The following is a 26320-nucleotide window of genomic DNA, read 5'->3' as shown; positions in this document are numbered from 1 at the left end:
GTTTTGAGTCAGTATCAAATACCTTTACGAGTCCATTTGAATCAGAAAGACAAGAATGCTTATATCTTCTATTTCCACAGCGCGTGCTTCCTCCCATCCCTGGGCCATTCCTGCCTCTAGCAAACCAACCTCAGATGTTTCCTCCACAGGTAGCCCCACAGTTTCCTCCACAGGTAACGCAAATTTTGCCTTATTGTCTTATTCTTTTAATTGTATGTTGCACTGGGAATTTATGTCAAAGGGGGGGAGTGTACGTTTTCCAAATAAATAACAAGAAACTATGCGCATTTTTTCACCCATTTTTAAACCCATTTTTGCCCAGCCCACAGGTGTATACATTTGGTCCCTGTTGTGTGTATGCAACATTGGAAAGAAGTGACTTAAGATAGAGAAGCAACTTACAGTGTATTTGGCAGGTTGTGGCTTCACTGCCTTTAAAAATTAATAAACAAATAGACACATCTACATAGACGCAGCTTACACATAAAACCAGGGCCTAGGAGAGGGGGGGTAATTTGTACCTGGTCCCAGGGTCAGAAAGGGGGCCCTGGAGCCAAAGGAGGGGGCCCAGAAAGTTCCTGGGATTGTACATTTCCCAATCTCACCAGACTCACTGCCTGCATGGGATGCACATGGCAGCGGCGACTGCCAGAAGCCACATGCACCAGGCCCAGGAATGCATACATTCCTTAACAGTGTCACATGTGGGAGGAAGCTGGCCTGCTCCAGGAGCTTTTTGGCTTGTGGATCTGCTTACCGTGAAGGAGTGGATGGGAGCTCAGGGACACAGCTGCAGGGCTACAGCTGCTGCAGAAGTGCTGCCCACACCCACTGCCTCCCCACTCTGTTTCAGCCCCTCCCTCTTTGGAAAGGGGCCCCAAAGAAACTTTGTACCCCCTGGTAGCATTCCTCTTGGAGGCCCTGCATAAAACCAATAACCACTGCAGGAATTCCATACCCAGAATAAACACGTAACAAAATCAAATAAACTGTTATTACATCCATTCTGTATCCAAGTCAGACAACATGTCTCAATTCACATATTAATTGACTAATGCCCCAATTCTATCCCCCACCAGTTTACATGATGCAACTGCGCCAAGAAGGTGTGCGCTGCATGTTATGGTGGTGGGGGGGATCAAGAAGGGGATCGGGAGATATCCTCAAGGTAAAAGAAGTTTTGTTCTCTTACCTTCAGATAAGCCCTCTGATGATCTCTGGGTCTCCTCTTTAGCTGGTGTACGTCCAAGGAGAGTAAGGAAACAGCCTGGGCCAAATTTGGGGAGATAGGATCTGTGATTTCTGCCAAGATCCACTCCCCTCTGGCTTGCCCCCCATCTCCTGCCTTCCCCTCAAACCACCCAGTTACTCCCCCTGCCTTCCACGTCCCCAGCACGAAACACCTCCTGTTCCAGCCTACCTGCTCCAGTGCAGTCTGCCAGCCATGGCAGTGTTCCTCTGATGGGCTCACCAATGGCCCATGGGTACAATGGAACTTACCTCTGAGTAGACGTGCATAGTATTGCACTGTAATTCTGCAATCCTATATACACTTCCCTGGAAGGAAGTCCCATTGAAGTTAATGGGGGTTACTTCTGAGTAAACATGCATAGGATACAGGGTGGCCAGACGTCCTCTTTTTTCAGAACATGTTCTCTTTTTAGCCTCGTGTCCCAGAAAAAAACTTAAATGTCCTCCTTTCCCTGTGAGCGGGCTCCTGCAGGAAGCACATAGCCTTCTTGTAATTGATAAATCTGAAGGCCTTAGGAGTGGACCTCAACAAGTGGGAAACCCTGACCTCTGAGCAGCCCGCTTGGAGGCAGGCTGTGCAGCATGGCCTTTCCCAGTTTGAAGAGACACTTGGCCAACAGACTGAGGCTAAGAGGCAAAGAAGGAAGGCCCGTAGCCAGGGAGACAGACCAGGGACAGACTGCACTTGCTCCCAGTGTGGAAGGGATTGTCACTCCCAAATCGGCCTTTTCAGCCACACTAGACGCTGTTCCAGAACCACCATTCAGAGCGCAATATCATAGTCTTTCGAGACTGAAGGTTGCCAACAAGAATATAGTTTTAAAATTAATAATAAGTAATATATTGTTAACCCCATGAAATCAATATGAGTGTTTTTAGCTTTTATTTAGTCATGTCATACATTTTTCTTGGATGACCTACATTTTTGGGTCATCCTTGCCCTCTTTTGCCTTATGACATCTGGTCACTGTAACTTTCAGCTTACTGCATTTCCTGATAGCTGCATTTCCTGATATTCTGTTAGCTGCAATTCCTGATATTCTGTTGTTGACTCTTTTCAAGCGTCAGTTGACCCCACACTAACCTCAGTGAATAGACCAACATCTGATCTGATACTATCTTCACACAATTATACTATACTGTTGTGGAATGGATGGCTCAAATAGGAAAGTGAGCCTAGTGGAGCCATGTTTCCTTAACAGTGTTGCTGGTCCTTTGGTGGTCAACCAAGCCTAAGGATGACAACAGTACTGCTACCAGTAGATGATACTACAGTATCAAGCAAATCACATCAAATTGTCAAAAAGAGTATTTGCATTTTGCTCCCAGTTCTGTATTGTAAGTAGCAAAATAGAAGTGATGTGGGTTCTCTTTAAATTCCAAAGAAACAAAATCACAGAACCAGACTACAGTTTCATCTGTCATTTGTCCCTAGTCCACATTGTCCTAGGAAGGAAACTACATGCACAGAGTCTCTCTCTCCTCTCCCCCTTTTTTTAGTTGTAGTGTAATGAAAAGGTAGAATACAGTAGAGGAGGAATTAACCCTGTCTTTCAGAGATGCTTGTCAAGTTTCTGCTCTTTAAGCACAATTACATCAGTACTTTCATCTGGTTAGGGACCAGAGAATGGATGAAAGTTAAACATGGATGAATGTCAGCCTTATTATGGACCCAGTTCAGTCAGTTTTTTAGGTGTGCCACAGCTGTGTCAAGCTTAAGGATCACTTCCATTTGCCATCCCTGTGGCTGGCACAGAGAACATCAACTACAAAGATTATCAACAACAAGAACGTTAACTGATGCCTGGAGATGATTTTATGAGTACCACAGTTTCATAATCTTGTTTCATTTACAGGGTATCCCCGTCCCTGTCCTTGTATACTATGATCCAGCTCAGGTAACTTTCAAATCTCTACATATGTGAGAATTATTGCATGGAATGAAAAGAAAAAAGATTCTTCGGAGGCAATGATTTGCAGAAGGATCTAAGGGGAGACCTAGGCCATTATCAGTCATTATTCCTAGGCTCCTATGTTTCCAGGGAGGGAGCTCAGCCAGCCTCTGACACCCTCAACAAGCTGGAAATATATCTAGTGTGAATCAGGATGTCACGGCATGCATCCACACACAGCACTCAGGCAGTTGGCAGGGCACACTGCCAATTCTAATTCACAGGATTGGGCCTGGCTTCCATTTACTTCCCACAATGCACCTGATTTAGCATCATTCTAGGACAGTGGTTCCCAAACTGGTGGGTTGCGACCCACCAGGGGAACTGAATGAGGGCCATTCCCTTTTCAGGAGAGCGGCCCAGAAATGGGTGCCTTGATAATAGCTGCAATTGCAGATTGGAGCCCACTTCTGGTTTCCACATGAAAACCGTGGTTGCATTTTTGCATGAGGCCATGGTCATCCCAAAATAAAGTTGTGGTTCCTACATTCCCTGAGAACTGCCTGTACAAGCAAAGTATATACATCTGTAAAATAAAGGTAAATATCTTTGACAGTTCATCTTGTATCTTGGAGGTGGTCATTAAGGTTGAGAATATGCAACATTCTGTTTCAGGTCCTCCTACTTGTCTCTGTGCAATAATCACTAACCCAGAAATAAAATTCTGGTGGCCATAGTGAGTTCAGTTATGTTTTGGTGAATCTCAGCATATTGACAAGAACCTTTTCATGTCTGGTTTCTCATGATACCTGTATTTTCATGATGGATTGAAAGTATGGTGTCCTTTTTCTTTAGGGGAGTCCTCCACTTGTAGCTCCTGGTGGCCCACTTGGGATAAGACAATAGTCAATGTTATTTTTTTCATTATTTCCTGACGGTAGCATTTCAAACATGGCCAATAGTGACAAAGATGAGCTATATCTGCATTGCAAACTATAGCCAGCATGTGTGTCCCGTCCCCCCGGAATCCTGGAAATTGTCATTTGATGAGGTTCTGCAAATTAGCAAACACTAGTCATGCCCCATTGTAGATTTAAGGCTCCCATAATTCCCTGGGGAGAGCGAACAACGCTTAAGCCTGTTTACTCTGTAACTGAAACAGAGCACCATAGCTAACTTGAGAGCCACCTGCTTGAGATGACAGTTTCAACTGACCTCATGGATGGGCCGACTGGGTACTTGCACAGCCCTTGAGGATGAATCAGTTACAAAATCCAGCTTACAGAGGGGAAACTGCTTTTCTTTGACCTTTCATAACAGAAGCAATTCATTGATAAAGTGTTTTGAAAGAATTAGCTTCTACCAAGTAAACTTGTAAACTGTAAGAAGTTGATGTATAACTAATTTACTCTTTTTTTTTCCCTTCCCCTTTCACTCTAGTCTCCATTTCCAGGATATCCTGTAAGACAACTGTTCTATATTACACTATTAGACCCCATATTAATGCTCTTCTTTGTTGTGTGCCTGAGTGTTTTTAGACTTAATTTTGACAGTGTATATTACTGTAAATTTAACCCATTTCTGCCCAGCACACAGGTGTACGCATTTGATCCCTGTTGCATATATGCAACATTGGGCAGAAATGGCTCTGAAAAGTGTTACTTCTGTAATAATAACAAATGCATCTATATTCTAATCTCAGGTGATTGCTTGCTTATGGGTACACAAAGTGGAGCCATGGTAACCCTGAGATAAGATCATAGTTTATACATATTACAGGGACTACATAGGTACATAGAGGCATCAGTCTTATCCCTTCCCTCCCCCACTGATGCAGCCATGCTGCTGGAGCATGCACTGCGTCTTGGAGGAGGGATGAGTTCTAGAGGTCCTCCGGGTAAGGAGGAGAATACCCTTATTTGGGCATAAGCCTCCAGTGGCAAAATGAGTCTACTCAAACCTGTGCCAGCAATTTTGCTGGTGCATGTCCAAGTGCACCCAGGAAGGCAGCTTGGAAGGGGGATAGAATATCAGCAGTACCCTTGCCACTGATACTACCTCTTCCAACTCCCTGTTCTGCTCCATCCCATTCCTCCCCCTTCCCACCCCATTCTGCCCCCTTCCACCTCCCTTCCCCCCCCCCCCCGGGCTGACTTACTGCTGCAGGGGTGTGTGGAGAATCCACTGCCAAGGAGCTGCAACTGCTTACCACTGGCCCGGTTTTGAGATACGGCATGCTGCCTTTTGTGACAGCTGTAAAGAATGTTGCACCACCAAAATGCTAGTTCTGGCTGCATACGGTTCACCTAGGAGTGGGCCGAGAAGTCTACAGACTTGTAAATTACAAGAAAAAGTAAATGTAAAAAGACCCCTCCCCCCCCAAAAAAAAACAGCTAGAGACAAACTGGGCCTTCTTGGAGGCCCCAGGAGCCATGGAATGGTGAAGTGACAGTTGTGGGGGGGAAAGTAGCAGAACATGAGAGTGAACAGGAAGAGAGAGTTGGTATGCTTGAGCAGGGGTGCCCAAACCCCGGCCTTCTGGAGATTTGTTGGAGCCCACACTTGCCCAACACAACCGCTCTCAGTGTGAGGGCAACTGTTTGACCTCTCGCATGAGATGTGGGATGAGGGCTCCCTCCACTGTGGCCCTCCTGCCAAAAACTTTGGACACCCCTGTGCTTGAGCAAATTAGACATTAGGCTTCAGGAGATGCAACATGTTGCTGCAAATCTCTCTTGTCTATATACTAATTGTAGACCTAAGGTGGTTGAGTGCCTATCTGTTTGTATGCAAACAGGACCACTCACATACTGGGTAATGTTCCTGCACTGTCTGGGAAGGTGAGGGGGGAGGGCTAGATATGCAGAAGTGGAGTAGTTTGTAAATTAAAAGAAAAAGTTTTTGTTTTTTAAAGCGTGCTCAAAAAACTATGGTGACATGAATGGAACATGCTCTGTGGCCCCCCAGGCTCTATAGAACAGTGAAGTGTCAAGATTTTTCAATTGGAAAATACAGCAGAACATGGATGGGTGGGCAGTAAGAAAAAGCATAGACTGGCTTGAGCCTTTAACAGCTTATTTTGTATCATAGAAGTTGGCATTGAGGTTAGGGAGATTCAACATTGTGTTCTGAGTTCCATTTGTGTCCAGTCATTGTTAGTTGCTAATATGTTGCTAGCCATATTTTTGCTGAATCTCCAGCATACTGACAAAAACTGTTTCACATCTAAGATTTCATGATACCTGAAATTTTTGTGAACGATTGATCAGATGGTGTCCTTTCTCCTTAGGTATATCCCCCAATTGCAGGTCCTGGTAGCCTGGTAAGACAATGTTTGATGTTATTTTATCCTTTGTAACATTTCAAAAACAGTCAGGTCTCTGCACAGTGCAAATTAATAACAGTGTAGCCTTCATGTTTCCCCCCCCCCATGTAATCATAGTCTTCTTTGTGTTCCATGGGAAAAAAGAGGACTAGGAGCCTCTCATTTGAAGGCTTACAAATACTTTGTATCATCTCTGGCAGGGGTGCCCAAACCCCGGCCCTGGGGCCACTTGCGGCCCTCAAGGCCTCTCAATGCGGCCCTCAGGGCACCCCTAGTCTCCAATGAGCCTCTGGCCCTCCAGAGATTTGTTGGAGCCTGCACTGGCCCAGCACAACTGCTCTCTGCTTGAGGGCGACTGTTTGACCTCTCACGTGAGCTGTGGAATGAGGGCTCCCTCCACTGCTTGTTGTTTCATGTCTGTGATGCAGTAGCAGCAGCAAAAGAAAGGTCAGCCTTGCTTTGTGCAAGGCCTTTTATCGGCCTTGAGCTATTGCAAGACCTTCATTCATTCATATAAGTTCATCTTTAATATATTCATTTATGTAAACTTATGTAAATTTATTCAAATTTTTAATGTAAATTAATTCTTTTTCCCCCCCGGCCCCCAACACAGTGTCAGAGAGACCATGTGGCCCTCCTGCCAAAAACTTTGGACACCCCTGATCTCTGGCATGAATCATGTGCATATATGTCCTTCCTCATATATAGAAAGGGAGCAAGTTAGTATCCCCCTCCCAACTATTTATACAAAAGGTGTGCTCTAACTAATGTGTGAATCAGCCCTTAGAAAAGTGACACCTCTCTTTGTGTGTGATTGGTACTTGCACAGCCTTTGAGGATGGACAAATTACAAAATTCAGTGTACATATGGGAAACTGTCTCCCATAACAGGAGGAGTTAATTGACACAGTGTTTTAAAAATGTTTGCCAAGTAACCCGGTAAACCCTGTAATTCTACTGTAAAAATTAAATGTACTGATTTTCTCTTCTCTCTCTCTTTCTCTCTTTCTAGGCTTTTCCAGGATATCCTGTAAGATAATTGTTCTCTATTATACAATTACACCCAATATTTGGAATGCTCTTCTTTTTTTGCTTTGTGTCCGATTGTTTTAGGCTTAATTTTCATACTGCATACTACTGTTTATTTTTAAAAATATTATACTTCAGTTGCTATAGATCCAAGGACAAACTCATAAACTCAGTGCTTGCGTGTGGCTGGACTTTTGCATTTGGGGAGGGAGAAATGCTTGGCAAGAGCAAACAAACAAAATGGGAGTTAAGGTAGGGTGTGCTGCACACTGAAAATTGATTCGTGCCCAGGTTTTGGAGCTTACACCTGTCTAGACCTAGTTATACATTTGATTCACGCTTAATTAGTATTGGCATGAAAGAAGTTTCTGTGGCTCCCTGTAGAAAACTGCTCTGGTCATATGCTTTGAGGGATCATGTGGTCAGGATCAGTGATGCTGTCCCTTCCTATGTGAGCATCTTCAGGCGAAGACACAGGCTCATGTGGAAAGGAACGGTGTCATTGGCCCCTGTCCGCATTACTAGACAAACATGGGAAACAGCTCCCTCTACCATTGACAAAAAGCATGAATTGAAATGTCTCCAGTGTCAGGTAAACAGAACATAAGAACATCACCGCTGGATCAGGCCACAGGCCCATCTAGTCCAGCTTCCTGTATCTCACAGCGGCCCACCAAATGCCCCAGGGAGCACACCAGATAACAAGAGACCTGCAAGGCCTCCTGGGAATTGTAGTTTAAGAACATAAGGACAGCCCCACTGGATCAGGCCATAGGCCCATCTAGTCCAGCTTCCTGTATCTCACAGCGGCCCACCAAATGCCCCAGGGAGCACACCAGATCACAGGAGACCTCATCCTGGTGCCCTCCCTTGCATCTGACATAGCCCATTTCTAAAATCAGGAGGTTGTGCATACACATCATGGCTTGTACCCCATAATGGATTTTTCCTCCAGAAACTTGTCCAATCCCCTTTTAAAGGCATCCAGGCCTTCACCACATCCTGTGGCAAGGAGTTCCACAGACCAACCACACGCTGAGTAAAGAAATATTTTCTTTTGTCTGTTCTAACTCTCCCGACACTCAATTTTAGTGGATGCACAGATAACAAATCACAGTAGTTATGCATTCTATTCAGGGTTCAAAGGAAGGAAAATCTTAGGGTCTGATTGGTATCTCAAGAAAAGAGAACTCAATCGTATGCATGCCTACTCAGAAGTACACTCCATTGAGTTCAGTGGGACTTACTCCCAAGTAACTGTGCATAGGATTTGCAGCCCCAGCACAAATTCTTAACTTACAGCACAATCCTATGCATGTCTACCTGGAAGTAAGTCCTATTCAACTCAGTGAAACTTATTGCCAAGTAAGTGTGTATGGAATGCAGCCTTATGCTTCACTCCTATCCACACGTATGTGGGAGTACACTCCATTGACTACAATGGGACTTCTGAAATAGACATGCATAGGATTGGACTCTTAGGGCCCAATTCTAAGCTGGTCCAGTGCTGGCGATAGGTGTTGCAAATATGCCCTAAGGCACATCTGCAACACCCTGCGCAGAATCAGTGCTGGCACCAGCCCAGGGCTGGCCAGTTGCCTCCTAGAGCTAGGCAGAGCTCCAGGAGGTGGTGAGGGCCTTGGGGCCGAGGCGGAGGTATTCTGTCGCAAGGGCAGGGGGAGGAATGGGGCAGGGGGGAGGGACCAGCGGATGCCAATATGTCATTGCAAAGAAGTCCACGAAAGTCACCAGCCAACAATAGATTTAACTCATTCCTCCATGCCAGGGGTGCCCAAACCCCAGTCCTGGGGCCACTTGTGGCCCTGGAGGCCTCTAAATGCGGCCCTCAGGGAGCCCTCAATCTCCAATGAGCCTCTGGCCCTCTGGAGATTTGTTGGAGCCCACACTGGCCAGATGCAACTGATCTCAGCGTGAGGGCGACTGTTTGACTGCTGTGGGACGAGGGCTCCCTCCACTACTTGCTGTTTCATGTCTGTGATGCAGCAGTGGCAGGGAAGGAAAGGTTGGCCTTGCTTTATGCTAGGCCTTTTATAGGCCTTGAGCTATTGCAAGACCTTCATTCATTCATAATCATCTTTAATATAGTCACTTATGTAAATGTATGTAAATTTATTCAAATTTGAAATGTAAATTAATTATTTCCCCCCCCGGCCCCCAACACAGTGTCAGAGAGCTGATGTGGCCCTCCTGCCAAAAACTTTGGACACCCCTGCTCCATACTGATGCAATCTGTCTTAGAACCAGTTTGCTTCTAGATTTCACAAAAGTGTTCCTCTGGTTTCCAGGAACACAAGTCACCAGGCAATCTGAGCCTGCAATAAAATGTGACAGATACCCAGTTTAAAAAATCTTAGCAAATTAATTGCCAGTTACGAGACTATCTACAGTTCTTATAAGTGTTTGCATTTAAAAAAAATTATGAACATGTCTTCCAATTAACAAAAGGGTGATTTTGAACTAATAGACAAAATAATAATCTATTTAACTAGTCAGTTGACTCCTTAGTTACAATCTGCTGCTTTCTTAGAAGCCTTGTTACTCGGTTTAGGTGTAAATATGTCTTTCAAAAGTCTAACTGTAACATCTTGTGCTTTTTTAGGTGTTTCCACCTGTTTTGGGGGTAAGTATATTTTTATATCAACATTAATACACACATCCTATCTAATGAACACAGGTCAAATTTACACAGCCTTTATAGGGGAAGGGCTTTTCTCTGGAGAGAATTATTTTTATTTTTCTGTGATTTGTGTAGCTTTGGAAAGGTATAATTCTGAGAGAGTTTGCAATGTAAAAGAGGCCAACCTTGATTAGTACATGTAAGAAACATTTTGTATTCAGTGACAGAATTTACAGTGACATTCCTTGGGCATCATCTCCATTTAAAAAAAAAAAAAGAAGTTTTAAGCTCTCAAATCATAAAGAAAAAGAGATATTTCCTACCATTCGTTCCCTCAGGCACAGTATAAACCTATATGCTGAAAAAACTATGCTCCGTTTGCAGGTAATTGCTATATTTCAGCCAAGAATTCCCTTTTCCACATTAAGTACCATGGGCAGGAGGTCTGGTCTGGGCAGGAGGTCTGGTCTAGAGGGTAGAGCCTCAATTTGCCTGAAGATAACATCCACAAGGTCGCCAGTTCAAGGCCACTGGCACCGTGCAACTTTGAAGCAGCTGACAAGCTGAAGCCGAGCTATTCCATCTGCTCTGAGCGTGGGAGGATGGAGGCCAGAATGTGAAACCAGATCAGATAGAAACACCTGAATGTTGTGGTTCTTGAAAGAAAGAACCTTCTTTCATTTGTAAAAATCCCTATTTAATAAGGGATTTAAATAAGCCTGCCTATGTAAACCGCCTTGAATAAAGTCTTGAATAAAGACCAAGAAAGGCGGTATATAAATACCTGTTATTATTATTATTATATTGGGGGATGGCTCTAAAGGCTTCAAAAAGTGCTCCAGGAGTTTATTCTGACCGGCTTTCCAATTTCTTCATGTTTGCGGGGCCATCTGATCGTGACTTGAGGGCCCAGTCCTATCCAATTTTCCAGTGCCGGTGCAGCTGTGCCAATGGGGCACACACTGCATCCTGCGGTGAGAGGCAGTCACAGAAGCCTCCTTAAGGTCTGGGAACATTTGTTCGCTTAACTTGGGGTTGTGTTGCGGCTGCACCAGTGCTGGAAAGTTGGACAGGATTGAGCCCTTGGAGCCCAATCCTGAGCTTGGTGCTCCGGCTTTCTGCCGTAAGGCACATCTGTGAGGCTTACTGCTAGGCCAGTGCCCATGCTGGCCCAGCAGTGGGCTAGCGCCAGGCAGGCACCCATCCTCCTACGGGGATTTAAATAAGCCTGCCTATGTAAACCGCCTTGAATAAAGACCAAGAAAGGCGGTATATAAATACCTGTATTATTATTATTATTATTATTATTATTATTATTATTATTATAGCCATCACTGTTGTAACAATCACATGGAAAATTAAAATATCTCTCAGTATAGAGAAAGGCAGGTGGAAGGGAAGCTCCCTGCATGGAGGGTGCCGTAAAGATGCTTTACGGCATGTTTACAATACTCAGTGCCAGCAGTAAGCTCATACTGCCGGCACTGAAGAACTCAGGACTGGGCTCTAAATGGATTAGAATTTAGTGTCCATATAAATGTACTAGATTTGAGGTGCATTTGCCACTCACTCAGAGGGAGAGAAGGGCAGGAGGTTAAGAACTCCAGTTCATTTTTAGTTCATTTGTGTGAACTAGAGTGGTGTCAAAACTGTCCCCAAAATGTACTCTAAAAGAAAAATGTGTAAGATTTGTTTTTGTAGCAGTGGCAATTGCCAGAAAATAGGTCTGATCCCTGTTATATAGGAACAGTTGGAGCATATACTTTCTATAGATTTTCTGCACGAGTCCTTCTATGTAGTTAAAGAAACATTTGCTTTCTTCCACAGAAATAACATCCCAGAAGAATTCCCTCTCTCAGTATGTATTGAATGCTCTGTGAGCAAATTCCATTTTTGCTTTTTATTATTAGTTTTCTGCTAAGTGCATGCGGTAAGAAATGCTTGCTGTCTGTTGACGCTCGGCCTGGGGCTTAGTGTTTAGGGCTACAGATTGAAGCAAGGTGTAAGGCAACGTATACAACAACCCATCTTAAATCACACCTTCCAACTTCCCAGTTCATCCTCCCTCAAAAATTGTGGCCAGAATCCAGGTGACTTTTAAAGTGCTTCTGTCACTTATAATGCTTTTCACTGGAAGGGCTTGAACACACACAGCTCTTCAACTGAAAGTACTTGGGATTTTAAAGAAGTTAAAATCCGGATCATGTCTTTCTCCAAAAGTAGCACAGTTAATCTGTGGCACAGACAGAAGTTGTAAAACCACATCATGGGGGCTAAGATAGGGTCAGTTGAACAGCCAGATCTGCTTCTACTGGCCTGCACTGTTGTCTGCCATTGACTAGGTACTAGAGTCACAATGAACCACTAAGGGGATTCAGTGGAAGGCTGCATGTGTACTGTGAGTTACTGTGACACTACCCATACTGTGGTCGACTTGTCACTCTTGCCAAGGTTTGGTTGGTGTGCACTCAGGGCAGTGTCTTCTCAGTGGCTGCACCCAGACTCAGGAACTCTCCTCCTTGGGAGCTTTGTACTGCTCCATCCGTCCTGTCATTTTGCATTGGCTAAAAATGGGTCATTTCTGCCACGGGTTGGGAGAGGGGGTAGGAGAACTTAGGCTGATCTTTCTTTCTCTGGTTTTACAATGCACTTATTGTTTTGAATTTTATTGTACGGGTATTTTAGATACCTCACATGCTGCTTTGGGACTTCTTTGTGAAAAGCAGCTGAAAAATTAAACTAATTACACTCATAAGTAAGCACTCATAAGCCAGGCAGTGCACTCCAAACGCCCCCCTCCCCAAGCCAGCACAAGTTCCTTATGGCAGCTCCCAGCCGTCATGAACATGCTGTAAAGCATGTTTGCGATGATTTGGGAGTAGAATAGACTTGCGCATGGACGTGTGCTGGCTTTGTGGAGCTGGCCCTGCACCCAGAGGTGGTAGGTTTGTGCTGGCTCAAGTAGATTGGCACTGGGAGTGGAAGAGGGCAGAGGAAGGAACAGAGGTGGGAAGAGGGCGTTTCTGGAGGAAGGGCAGCCAAGCAGTTGGATCAGGCCTGGGAAGGGGGTTGGACTGGCTACGGTTACTTGGGCCACTTGGATTTGCGTGCAGAAAATCCGTGAAATCATAGGTGCAGATGCAAGTAGCCCCATAGGGCTGCCTGTGGCATTTCTTAGGGGAAGGGGAAGGAAATCTGCCTGCACCAAACCCATGCTGGATACAGCACAGGCCAGTCAGCCTGCCTGTTCCAGTGCCAGGATTGTGCCTTTAATCTTACAGTATAATAGGAGATTATTCAACCATCTGATGTTGTGCTCTGCAGGTGACACAAAGGATGCAAAGAACCTTCTCCAACCTGGTCTGCCTGCTATTAACTTCCCTGCTGCAGTCTTCAAAACTTTGTGCATCTCAAATTACTTCCTTTAAATGGCTACGAGCACAAGTGATTCATTTCTCTGACTTTACACAGACTCTCCTCTTGCACGGATATGCAGAAATGTCAATTGCTAAACCAAGCCATGTCTATGTATTTGGTAAACCTGGAGCACTCGCACTTCCTTTTTAAGTTCTAGACTACCTTAAACAAAACCTGCCTTCATCAACATCCCACAACAGGAACTAGATAAATAACTTTGTAATGCTTTATTATATAATTGGTAGATATGAATTGGTTTTGATTTTCTGGGCTGTTCAGCTACGTATTATTGGATTATCTCAGATTTTCATATGGCTTGTGTTCCTTGCTGGAAAGCAACATTTTCCCCCCCTTAAAAATGCATAAATAAAGAACTTTTAGAAATCAGCATGAGATACATTGTTATGCATCGGCTGCAATTTCTCTTTTCATTCTTGAGCAGAAAGAACACATGATATTATTTTCCCCTTATGCCTTGATGCTTGTGCTTTCCCTATCCCCTTTACCAAAAACAGCTTCTGATAAAGGAGGTACAGAACACTATTAAGCCAGTGTTTCCCAAACACCTGAGACTGGGACAGTTTTTCTCCTGGAGTAAATTTGGAGGCAGGCTTCATTCTTTATATCCAACAGCTACATATGTCAGCTCCCAAAACAATAGGCAGGTGTTCTCCTAAAACTGTAGAATAGCTCAGTTAATACTATCACCCAGTATTCCATTTTCCCATTTATCCAGTAAGTCAAGGCTCAGGGATGGGACTGTGCTTTCTGGGAACTGGTGATGCTTCTGAAATTCCTTTGTGCCTAGCAGCTATGGCATGGGCTGCATCAGGGAATCCAGCCCCCTTACTCTTACTTTCTCTATTATCTGTATATTTAGAAGGGCCAAGGGTCAGGTGGCAAAAGAAAAAAATCAACACAGTATAAAGTGTTGCTTTATACTCAAATGCTCAGATACTCAATGCCTTTATACTCAAATAATGCCTTTATACTGAAATCCACAGCATAGAAGATGCAGCAAAGAATGGCTTAACTTTTCAAAAGGAGGTTACGATAGTGTGTAGGTATCAAAACAGAGCAAACTACGGAGAGCTAACAGACAGTGAAGACAGTGCTATTTATTTGGCAATCTGAATTTGAAATCTCTCTGTGTGGGTACTGCTGAAATTATACACAGGCTGACAAGTTAAACAACACTGTACACAACTGACAACAGCATTAACTTCAGGGACAAGTTCTCAGAAGAAAAAGCTAAACCTTGGTATATGCAAAGGCTAAGAAACTTGTTTGTGTTATCAGTGAATTAGTATTAAGTCTACCAAATCAGGGGCAGGTTCTAACACAAAAATAACCTGCACATATTATATACCAAAAGAACATTCAAGCAGTGGCATAGAACGAAGTGTGCAGCCAGAATGACGCAAAATAGCTAACTATCACTTGGTTGCTAGAATGAAAGAAGCTTGCAAGCAGGTTTTAAATCTGCTGGTGGATTCAGATGAACAACTCCCAGCTTTGGAAAAGGCAGCACATTTACCAAGGCTTCTGAGCCTCTTCCATATCAGAGCTTCTCACTCACTCCCGCATACCTTCCACCCCATGCCAGAAAAATCTCTGTAGTGGCAAATACCATGAGACCAGCTTGGTCAGAAGAGGAAATCAAGCAAGTCTCAGCAGCTGTACGAAAGCAGGAAGTTCTCCAACCCCAAGCTACATTTTAAAACAAGAAAAATGCAGATATAACCTTCTGGGGGTGCTTTAATTCTAGCTATGGGTTTAATGTTTCTTGATATGTTATGATCATGACCCCTGGAGCTGAAACCTTGTTAGGCTTTTCTTCTTATTATAGCTATGACTCTTTCCCCCCCCCCCCCAGCACACTTTCTTTTCCACAAAGAATATAGGCAGTGAGGTACAATAGAATATTTGGATTGTTCGTTTCTTGTATAGGCATGACTTGCTGGTGTTTATGATGTACATGAAATCAATTCATATTTTGGCTCAAAGTTGGAATGGTTGCAATAAATCTTGACTGTTGACACACAAAGAGAATTTCCCTAACGTTAGATCAACTTCAGCAAACAAAAGAGATGAATTTGAAGCTTAAGAGCTATTTAACAACGTCACTCAAGCACAAAGCGTTGCAGAAATGAAAGGCCTGTTCAGCAATAGCAAAGGAGGAGAAAGAAAGTAAAATGGTAAATGGGCAAAAAAATGTTCCCCTTTGGAGGTACAGATGGGTAAAATGCAAAACATTTTCAGTCTCTGAGAATCATGGAGACTTCAAATTGTTGAAAGGGCATTTTGCAATTTACACTTCCACACTTCTAATGCTCCTGTTAGCAAGGACAAACTCACACTGTCACCTTTGCATAAAGAGCACAGTGGATGTAGAACAGGTTCATCCAATCTTCTAGCAAGATTTCTCAATAAATCGAGAGGGTACAATGTAACTAAAGTTAAACACTTTTAATTCCCACCAATTTAAGTGAAAAAGTTGAGACTACATTTAAGATTTTTTCATACTGATTTTGCCGAGTTTGCTGTCCAAACTTTGTGGTTTGAAGCTTTACATCTCCATCAATGCTGCTCTAACACCTCTTTCCATTTCTAAACTTCTGTCAGGCATGTTCGGCACTTGGTCTACTCTTTGTTCCCAGCCACGTCATGACAAGCAAAGTCAGGATCTTCACTCCAGTGAGCTCCTCTTTTCTCTGCTACAAGCCAAACAAACTCAGCGTGGTTGGCATACAGCTTAAGCTTTTCACTGATGTCGACCCATTTCACTTTCCCAGCATCATCTCCAGCTTCCAGGTGCAAGTTATCCATGGTTTCACCTGTTGTGCAGGAAGAAATTATAGCGTTAGTTTTATTTCTTGCCCTTCTTGTAACACTGTGTTTTCTCTACCACCATCTCCATCCATGGTAGCTTCCACCAGAAATATACAGTTCTTCCTGAGCAATACTCAACTGTAGTTGAAATTCTCATATATTCAGATTTAGCTACCTCTTAAACAGAAGGCTGGATCCGACTTGTTTGTAAAATTGTACCAGTACACCAATCAAAAAATAATTATTGAGAAAGTATGAAAAGTTTTAAGTAAATCAGGTTTTTACCATGTCTGACATAAAAGGACTTTCAGATATATAAGTATATTTGTTCTTAAATTTTTTGTGCATCACCCGATTCCCTATAATGATGAATGGGTAAAACAGAAGCTGAAAGCACTTAAGGAACATCCAAATTTCTGTTTTTGAAAAAGCTTCTATCAGCATGATGATGTGGGCCACCTCTAAACAGGGAAGGGCTCTCCCATTACTCACCAGATTCATCATGGTAGTTCACGGCTTCTGTCTCCATCCAAGCATTGTCTGTGTTACGAGGATCATCCACATACCCTTTATGAACCTGGAAAGGCAAAATATCGGATGGCTGCCATTGACTACCATTCTCACAAGTCAACAGTTTCCCATACAAATGAAAAAAACATCTCATCAGTATGTGGTGTTTAAAGGGTCCACAAACACTTAACAAGGGGAGGCCACTCACCACAAAATGATCCTGATTGAAAAGCCTATTCAGTTGTTTCTCCATCTCTTCCTTTTCAGTACCAGATTTCTGTAAGGAGTTCAAGGCTTCCTCACTGAATTCTCGTTTCAGGGTTGCGGATAACTTTTCCCCAGGGTCCACCATTCCCTAAAACAGAACATAGTTCTCTGCTATCGGCAAGATATCCTCCAGAGCCATTCCTACCCAACAATGCATATGGGACCAACAGGGGCCAACACAAACAGGGACCAAATGTCTATCTACACCTGCGGGCTGGGATAAAATGGGTTAAAGGATTTCAGTTCCATTATTAATGTATCAACCGGTCAGGCTCCCTGGACAAAGCTACAGTTGAACAAAGATAATGATACTCCTCTCACCCCTGGGATGGCCCATTCCCCACAGTCCTTCCTTTTGATCGCTATGAACTGCAAGATGTTTTTGCCGGATACTGGGTGAGTCACTTTATTGCCACTGCTGTCTCTCTTCCATCTACAGGCAGAAAATGGGGAGAGAAAGAGAGAAGTCATCTCCACAGTTTGGTCCAAATCATACCAAAAATGCAACTCTGGCAAGAGAAGACATCATCTGTGACAAGGTGCACCTATTTGTGGTTGGCAACCTTCAGTCTCGAAAGACTATGGTTTAAGCCTACAGCACCTGGTATTCCCGGGCGGTCTCCCATCCAAGTACTAACCAGGCCTGGCCCTGCTTAGCTTCTGAGATCAGACAAGATCAGGCATCTGCATTATAGTGCCTATCAGAACGGCAGGTCAGAGTGAATGTCGAGCCATGGTTCAGTGCTAAGAACGCCCTCTATTGCAAATAAGGCCTAAGAGCTCCCTCTATCCCCCACGATAGCAGCAATTCATAGTTTACTTTTACATCTAAGCCGAAGTTTGCTCCCAAACCATCATTTGCCATGTAACTGTGCTGTGGAGGGACACTAAATTGAAAGTGAGGCAGAGAATCAGAACACATAGCTTGTTCACATAGCAGCACATTTTATCTGCCCTGGATTACTGGATTTTAACATGGAAAATCTTGGGTTTAATTCCTGCTTAGCAAAAATGACAGGGAAGAAGAGCCACAGAAGGTTCTAGTTCAACCCTTGGCATCTTCAGACACGGTTGAGAAAGAACTACCTAAAACCCTGCAGAGTCACTGTTGGTCTGTGTAGACCAGTGGTTCCCAAACTCTTACAGGGGAGTTGGGAACCAGGTGTTTGCAGGGGTGAGGAGGACTGCCGCGATGGCACTGCAGCGATCATGCTGCCACCGTGGTCAAGGAACTTTCTCACTTACCGGGGTGGGTAGCTCCAGTCTTCCAGACTGCAAGGGGCTCCCAGCCCCCTCTGTGGGCCGCGCTGATGCTGTAAACAGTGCTTATCTCTGATCTGGAGCCACTTCAAAGTGGAGACAAGCGCTGTTTACAGCATTGAGGAGGCCCACAGCGGGGGCTGGGAAGCCCCCCCCTCACCATCCAGAAGGCTGGAGCTACCCCCCCCAGGTAAGTAAAAAAAAATCACACTGCAGTGTGATTGCTGCAGTGCTGTCACACCAATCCTTTCTTGATCACTCCCCTTAAGGGAGAATGGCCATCTTCTGGTTCCCCTGGTGAGTCGCGACCCACCAGTTTGGGAACCACTGGTGTAGACAGAACTGAGCTAGATAATCCAATGGTATGACTCAGCAGAAGACAGCTTCATATGTTCGGAGGAGCTGTGCAGTTGTCTCAGGCAACAGAACTGCTGCATCCAGATTTTCTTTTATTATAAAGAGAATGAGATAAATATCATCATGGAAAAAATATAAGAGGGTTTTTTTAATTTAATTTTTTTAAAACAATTATTAACACTGGACTATGCAGTTATATTTTCCTAGGCTGCTGACTAAATTGCCTGACACCATGTTACTTACCTTGTTATAAGAGGATCTGCAGCATGGTTCGGCCCCCAGCGCCCCAAGAGACCTCGACCCACAATTCCTGTCCTGCCTTCAGGATTCCTGAAAAACAGCACAGTGCAGGTGAATCTCCCTGACTCTGAACCAATGGCCAGCACCACTCAAACTGTATGTGCTGAAGGAGGCTTTTGCACTTGGATATCTCAAACAGCAGGTCCTCCTGCTCCACAATGTCACACAATGTCACACACACACAATTTTCTGAAATATGGGGTCCTTTCAAAAGCCATCTGTGCCAAATACCTGGGCCTTCCATTCTCCACAATATAGAAACCAGTCTGGCTCTTCCTTTCCACCTGCCCATCCATCTCATTGAACTTTGGAGAAAAGTTTTTGGCCCTTTACAAGGAAAAAAAATATATATAGTGGTTATTTAAAAAAACAGAAAACCATGCTGATTACCAATTTCTCAATCCTGAGCATATTTCCATTCCAAATAGAAGTGCATTGCAGGACTGCAACCAGGAAGCCCAAACCTCTATTTTGGCTACAAGTAGCCACTGCTGATTTGTGGCTTGCACCATCTAGCCTCCTCACTAAACCATTGCTATGGTGCCCAAGGTCCACCAATAACTGAGAAATGGCAGAATGTTCCCCACAAAGCAGCCAATTTACGCTGCTTGTTCCCACCCCATCACCTACAGAGTTGTCTCCAATAAAAAAAAAATTACTAAGCGGCATAATGGATGATAAATGACAACATGAAAGCCAGGAGATGGTATTTCTATACCTTTACTCCTACCAGAAGGCCCGCACATTTGGTTTGCCTCTTGGCAGCCTGAGATTAAGGCAGTAAACTTGGCAGTCTGGTAACACAATACTACTCTCCAGAGTAGCAAATCTAGTTCTGGATTTGCACTTAAGATAATTGAGTTCAGATCATCCTTCATTTATGGAGTGTTTAAGATGTTTTTGTTTGTTTAAAAAAAAACTACATGCTTCATTTTCTACTTGCCATTAACCCCTGAAATCAGGCAGGTCACAACATAGAACAAAAAAAAATCAGATGTATATAACAAACTTGAAAAACACACCCTTCATTTCTGCATTTCTTGATTGTGAACAGATGAATATCTAATATGCAATAACTAATATCTAATAAATATCTAATAAATATCTACAAATATCTAATATGCTCAAGTTTGCTGCTACAAGTAGCCACAAAGTTAAACACTTAGATTAAATTTGTAGGATCAAAGCAATTCAAACCCTCTTGAATGGCAATAAGGTCTAGTAATACACTATAGTTATCAGACCAACATAAAACATTAGAGGCTCTTTCACTCGCATGGTCCCCATAAATCAAAGCAGAACTCCTGCACTTCTGCATTTGAAGAAATCACACCAGGAACAAAGTAAGCAAGTGGATTTTCTGCTTTTCACCTGCTTTGAGCAGGCAGAAAGCAGATCTATGTGGTTTGCACTTGTAGTAGTCTGCAGTGGCAGCAACAGACTTGGGGTGAAGAGCACCCCAAATCCATTGTCCTCTTTTCCCCCCCCCCCATCCACCCTGATGCAACTCGCATCACCTTGCCTAGAAGATGGACCACCCTTGACACTCACCCAATCAGTGGATCAGCCCACTTAGGTCCTGCCAGAACAGAGCCTGCAGTATATTCCACAGGATTGTAGTCTTCCCATTCTACCAACCAGGACACCTTATCGTTGGGCACTTGGTCACGTTCCACCTTTGATCCTGGATAAGGGGAGGTCCTCGCTTTGCTATGGAATTTTTGTTTTGGAGTTTTGCAACTCAACATTCTAGCAGTTGTGCTGTGGAATGAATGTTCGGAGGATGGGCTGTAGAAAAACAGAAGCAGATGCACACAAGAGGGAAAATCCTGATTAAACCTTGTTCTTCATAGATTGTGATGCAGGATCGGGAAAGTAAACAACTGGTCCCCTATTTCAGCACTAAATGTCAATAGATACTTCAGGAACACAAAAAATACTAACACATCTTGTACCATTTGAGTAATGTGACTTACGGCTTAAAAATATGGACAAGACAGAAGGCAGCGTCCTGGAAAGTTCCTTACCCAAGATCTTGCCCTACCATCCAAATTGTAGTCAGTGACATCCCTATATGATGTGGGAGTCATTCACCATATCTGGAGTATCAAACCCTCCTATGATAGGCCAGCCAGATCTTTCTATCTCGGTAAAAGGTTTCTCTGGTGGAGCAGCCAGGTGGGCTCCACTCCTCCAATCAGGCCATGCTATGACATCATCAAGCATAAATAGATCTGCTGCCATATCCTAACACCCCCCCCCCCCCAGCCTGGGAGACCTGACACAGGTCTCCTTAAATCTGTGCATGCTCAATAACAGGCACAGATCCAAGGAGACCCACCAGGGAGGGATTTCATGGGATAAGGGTGTGTCCCTTACCCCGAATAGACCCCATGCTGCTTCCCAGCCCCATGAGATGCAGCAGTAGCCATTTTGGCACCGCTGCAGCCCTGGGCACTGGGAAGCACAGGATTGGGCTGTAAGCCCTTACATTTAAACTTGATAAAGCTAAATTTAAGTACACTGAACCCCTCACTTTAATGGACCTTGATTTAACAGAGTTCAGAAATAAAGGACATTGTCACCTTTAAAAACTAGTTACATATGTTTTGCATAATACAATGTGTGTGTGTGTGTTGCCATAAATACACTGCTCAAAACAATAAAGGGAACACTTAAACAACACATCTGAGATCTGAATGAATGAAATATTCCTATTAAATACTTTGTTCCTGACATAGTTGAATGTGCTGACAACAAAATCACACAACAATCATCAATGGAAATCACATTTATTAACCCATGGAGGTCTGGGTTTGGTGTCATATTCAAAATTGAAGTGGAAAAACACACTACAGGCTGATCCAACTTTGATGTAATGTCCATATAGCAAGTCAAAATGAGGCTCAGTAGTGTGTGTGGCCTCCATGTGCCTGTATGACCTCCCTACAATGCCTGGGCATGCTCCTGATGAGGTGGCGGATAGTCTCCTGAGGGATCACCTCCCAGACCTGAACTAAAGCATCCGCCAACTCCTAGATAGTCTGTGGTGCAACGTGGCGCTGGTGGATGGAGCGACACATGATGTCCCAGATGTGCTCAATTGGATTCAGGTCTGGGGAACGGGCGGGCCAGTCCATAGCATCAATGCCTTCATCTTGCAGGAACTGCTGACACACTCCAGCCACATGAGGTCTAGCATTGTCCTGCATTAGGAGGAACCCAGGGCCAACCGCGCCAGCATATGGTCTCACAAGGGGTCTGAGGATCTCATCTCGGTACCTAATGGCAGTCAGGCTACCTCTGGCAAGCACATGGAGGGCTGTGCTGCCCCCCAAAGAAATGCCACCCCACACCATTACTGACCCACTGCCAAACCGGTCATGCTGGAGGATGTTGCAGGCAGCAGAACGTTCTCCCTGCCGTCTCCAGACTCTGTCACGTCTGTCACATGTGCTCAGTGTGAACCTGCTTTCATCTGTGAAGAGCACAGGGCGCCAGTGGCGAGGTTGCCAATCTTGGTGTTCTCTGGCAAATGCCAAACGTCCTGCATGGTGTCGGGCTGTCAGCACAACCCCCACCTGTGGACGTCGGGCCCTCATACCACCCTCATGGAGTCTGTTTCTGACCGTTTGAGCAGACACATGCACATTTGTGGCCTGCTGGAGGTCATTTTGCAGGGCTCTGGCAGTGCTCCTCCTGTTCCTCCTGGCACGAAGGCAGAGGTAGCGGTCCTGATGCTGGGTTGTTGCTCTCCTATGGCCTCCTCCACGTCTCCTGGTGTACTGGCCTGTCTCCTGGTAGCGCCTCCATGCTCTGGACACTACACTGACAGACACAGCAAACCTTCTTGCCACAGCTCGCATTGATGTGCCATCCTGGATGAGCTGCACTACCTGAGCCACTTGTGTGGGTTGCAGACTCCGCCTCATGCTGCCACTAGAGTGACAGCACTGCCAGCATTCAAAGGTCACCCAAACATCAGCCAGAAAGCATAGGGACTGCAAAGTGGTCTGTGGTCACCACCTGCAGAACCACTCCTTTATTGGGGGTGTCTTGTTACTTGCCTATGATTTCCACCTGTTGTCTACTCCATTTGTGCAACAGCATGTGAACTTGATTGTCAATCGGTGTGGCTTCCTAGGTGGACAGTTTGATTTCACAGAAGTGTGATTGACTTGGAGTGACATTGTGTTGTTTAAGTGTTCCCTTTATTGTTTAGAGCAGTGTACATTCAGATTTAATGGACTTTCAGCATTAATGGGCGCCCTTTTCCCCATTAGTCTGTTAAATCAAAGGTTCATGGTCATAGTATTTAATTCAATTAAATAAGAACTTTAAGAATAGCAGGCTCCCTGTGTTTGTGCTCTGCAGTGATGCCCCAGCTTCTTAGCCCCTGGTCACCACAAAATGCCTAGTCACAGGTCTGCTTTGCAACAAACTAAACACGGAGAATTTTATAGTCAAAAAGTCCCAATAAAGATCTCTCCAGAAACACTCACATGGTTTATCCAAAAGCATCTGCAACATTAGAAGATTAAGCTCCAGCTATACCGTATCAATATTTTAGCCTGCAAGTTTAGCCTGCATTAGTAGAACTGTAGCTTCCAGGTTACCAGAAGTTGTGGTTCCGCTTTAACTCTGCATTGGTTAAACTTCACCTGGAGTACTGTGTCCAATTTTGGGCACCTCATGTTAAGAAAGATGCAGTCAAACTGGAGCAAGTTCAGAGGAGAGCGATGAGGATGATCAGAGGGATGGAGAACAAGCTCTATAAAGGAAGGTTGAGGGAACTTGGTATGTTCCCAAGAGCCTGGAGAAGAGAAAGCTGAGAGAGGATACAATCGCACAAGGGCTGTCATATGGAAAAAAGGACAAATTTGTTCTCAACTGCCTCTGAAAGTAGAATCAGAACAAATGGTACAAACTGCAAAAGAAGAAATTAAGACTTGATATCAGGAAAAAATTCCTGATGGCAAGGGTGGTTCAGCAGTGGAACAGATTGCCGACGGAGGTGGTGGACTCTTTCTTGCTAGAGATCTTCAAGCAGAGGCTTGACAAAAACCTGCTGGAGATGCTCTAGGGGTTGGACTAGATGACATTTTGGTCACTTCCAACTCTAGGATTCTATGCTTCTATTTGTTGCATAAACAGGGATATAAATAGTAGTACCAACCCATAGCGTGAATACCTGTAAGCTAGATTACTGGCTGCCTGGAACAGCGGGTAGAGATAGTGGCAGGAAGATGATCTAGCAGCAACAGCAGATAGCGTTACAGTAAGAGAAACCACAGTAACAGTTCGGGACAGAAAATTCCTTGCCATAAGTTCACAGGGAACCGAGTATGCCCAGAAAGCAGCACTTGCCCGGCATCAAGCAACCTGCATCATCAGGAGACCAAGAAGGAAGCATCTCAGTGCGCCATGTGTTCTCACCTCTTCTTCATTCCCTACAAGGAAACACAACAGCCACTCCACATTATATGTCAATATATGTTGTGTAGCAACATACTCAGTTGTAGATCCCTCCCCTTATTTTAGGTAAGTTATCACTGTTTACAATTTCAGTGGATTTGCCCCTGAAAGTGTAAAATATATCTACAAGAACTGCCCCACCATGAGAGCAAGTCAAATGACTGATGCCTGCATCCCAGTGCCCTCCCTTGCGTCTGGCATTCTGAAGCAGCCTACTTCTAAAATCAGGAGGTTGCACGTACCCATCATGGCTTGTAACCTGTGATGGACTTTTCTTCTAGCAGAGCTTTAAAATGAGAAATGAAATCTGTACAATCCCTTTTAAAGCCATCTAGGCCAGATGCCATTACCACATCCTGTGGCAAGGGGTTCCATGGACTAAATACACACTGGATAAGAAATTTTGTTGTTGTTTTGCCCTCATGGTGAGCGACCAGCTGATCTCAGACCATACGTACCCACCATGGTTTGTCACCTGTGATGGACTTGCCCTCCAGAAATCTGTCCAATCCCCTTTTACAGGCATCTAGGCCAGGCGCCATCTCCACATGCTGTGGCAAGGAGGTCCACTATCTAATTACACACTAGGTAAAGAAATACTTTCTTTACTTTGAGTGTCCGACACTCAATTATATTGACATCCTGTGGCAAGGAGTTCCACAGACTAATGACATGTTGGATAAAGAAATATTTTCTCTTTGTCCTAACTATCCCGACACTCACTTTCATTGACATCCTGTGGCAAGGAGTTCCACAGACTAATGACATGTTGGATAAAGAAATATTTTCTCTTTGTCCTAACTATCCCGACACTCACTTGCATTGACATCCTGTGGCAAGGAGTTCCACAGACACATCCTGTGGCAAGCAGTTCCACAGACTAATGACATGTTGCATAAAGAAATATTTTATCTTTGTCCTAACTACCCCGACACTCACTTTCATTGTCACCTTGTGGCAAGGAGTTCCACAGACCACTACAAGCTATTCTTATTATGCAGGTGGCTACTCATGGACAGCGCCAGTGGAACTCCAGGAAACAAGAGAGCCCCTCCACACTCAACCCTCAGGGCTTCCCTCCTTGTGCTTCTCACCTGCAGCTCCCCTGCAACAGATCCCCGCCCTGCGATTGGCTGGTTCTCCTAGGAGGCCCCAGCAGTTCTTCCTCGTTCTCATCCCGCCCCCTTCGCGGGGATAGGCTAGGACAGCACCACCCCGCCCCCTGGTCCATTCTGCGTCGTTGATAGGGCAGCGCGAACGTCCATCCTATCGAGACCCCGCCCCTCCTGGGGCGTCTACCGGCCTCCCTCGAGCTCTCTACGACATAACCTCCCTTGATTTTCATTGGATGTCAAGCTTCCGGCCTCAGCTCAGACACCACAGGCCGTCTAAACTGCAGCGCTTGGCCCCGCCCCCCCCTCGCCACATAGAGGTAGAAAAAGGGAAGAGTCACATTTAATAACAACGACAGCCACTCTTTATAACCTTCATAGATCTCACGAAGGCTTTCGACCTGGTCAGCAGAGACAGCCTCTTCAAGTTTCTCCCCAAGATCGGATGTCCACCCAGGCTCCTCAGCATCATCAGATTTTTCCACAAGGACATGAAGGGCACTGTTGTCTTCGATGGCTCCACATCAGACCCCTTTGACATCCGAAGCAGAGTGAAGCAGGGCTGTGTTCTTGCACCAACCTTTGTTTGGGATTTTCTTCGCTGTCCTGCTAAAGCAGGCCTTTGGAACTGCAACAGAAGGCATCTATCTCCGGA

At 44.6% G+C, this 26320-nt stretch overlaps 1 protein-coding gene across 4 annotated transcripts; it reads right to left on the bottom strand.

Moving 5' to 3' along the window:
- Positions 1 to 14645: 14645 nt before the first annotated feature.
- Positions 14646 to 26062, bottom strand: NUDT9 (nudix hydrolase 9). Of its 4 annotated transcripts, none has more exons than XM_066632763.1 (9): positions 26039 to 26062; positions 24270 to 24528; positions 20630 to 20866; positions 19310 to 19405; positions 19022 to 19108; positions 17483 to 17594; positions 17103 to 17249; positions 16877 to 16961; positions 14646 to 16389 (listed from the first exon to the last, which is right to left on the bottom strand). In XM_066632763.1, the coding sequence occupies exons 2-9, from the start codon at positions 24401 to 24403 to the stop codon at positions 16196 to 16198; spliced, it is 1092 nt and encodes a 363-aa protein (XP_066488860.1). In that variant the 5' UTR covers positions 24404 to 24528; positions 26039 to 26062; the 3' UTR covers positions 14646 to 16195. The 4 variants fall into 4 exon arrangements, with proteins under 4 accessions (XP_066488860.1, XP_066488858.1, XP_066488861.1 ...); XM_066632761.1 differs by lacking the exon at positions 26039 to 26062 and adding an exon at positions 25648 to 25735; XM_066632764.1 differs by lacking the exon at positions 26039 to 26062 and adding an exon at positions 25648 to 25735 and having other exon boundaries at positions 24446 to 24528.
- Between the last annotated feature and the right edge of the window lie 258 nt (positions 26063 to 26320).

This window comes from Tiliqua scincoides, chromosome 6 (assembly GCF_035046505.1).
Source record: "Tiliqua scincoides isolate rTilSci1 chromosome 6, rTilSci1.hap2, whole genome shotgun sequence".
Taxonomy (NCBI): domain Eukaryota; kingdom Metazoa; phylum Chordata; class Lepidosauria; order Squamata; family Scincidae; genus Tiliqua; species Tiliqua scincoides.
Note: the sequence above shows the minus strand (reverse complement) of the source record. Positions and strands in the feature narration are given on the sequence as shown.

Excerpts from the sequence above, each read along its gene's own strand:
- NUDT9 (XM_066632763.1), bottom strand. The coding sequence starts at position 24,403 with ATGGCAAGGAATTTTCTGTCCCGAACTGTTACTGTGGTTTCTCTTACT. Across the intron at positions 20,867-24,269 it reads GCCAGTAATCTAGCTTACAG|CCCATCCTCCGAACATTCAT; the intron begins GTATTCACGCTA and ends GTTTTTCTACAG. Across the intron at positions 17,595-19,021 it reads GCAGATCCTCTTATAACAAG|ATGGAAGAGAGACAGCAGTG; the intron begins GTAAGTAACATG and ends TTCTGCCTGTAG.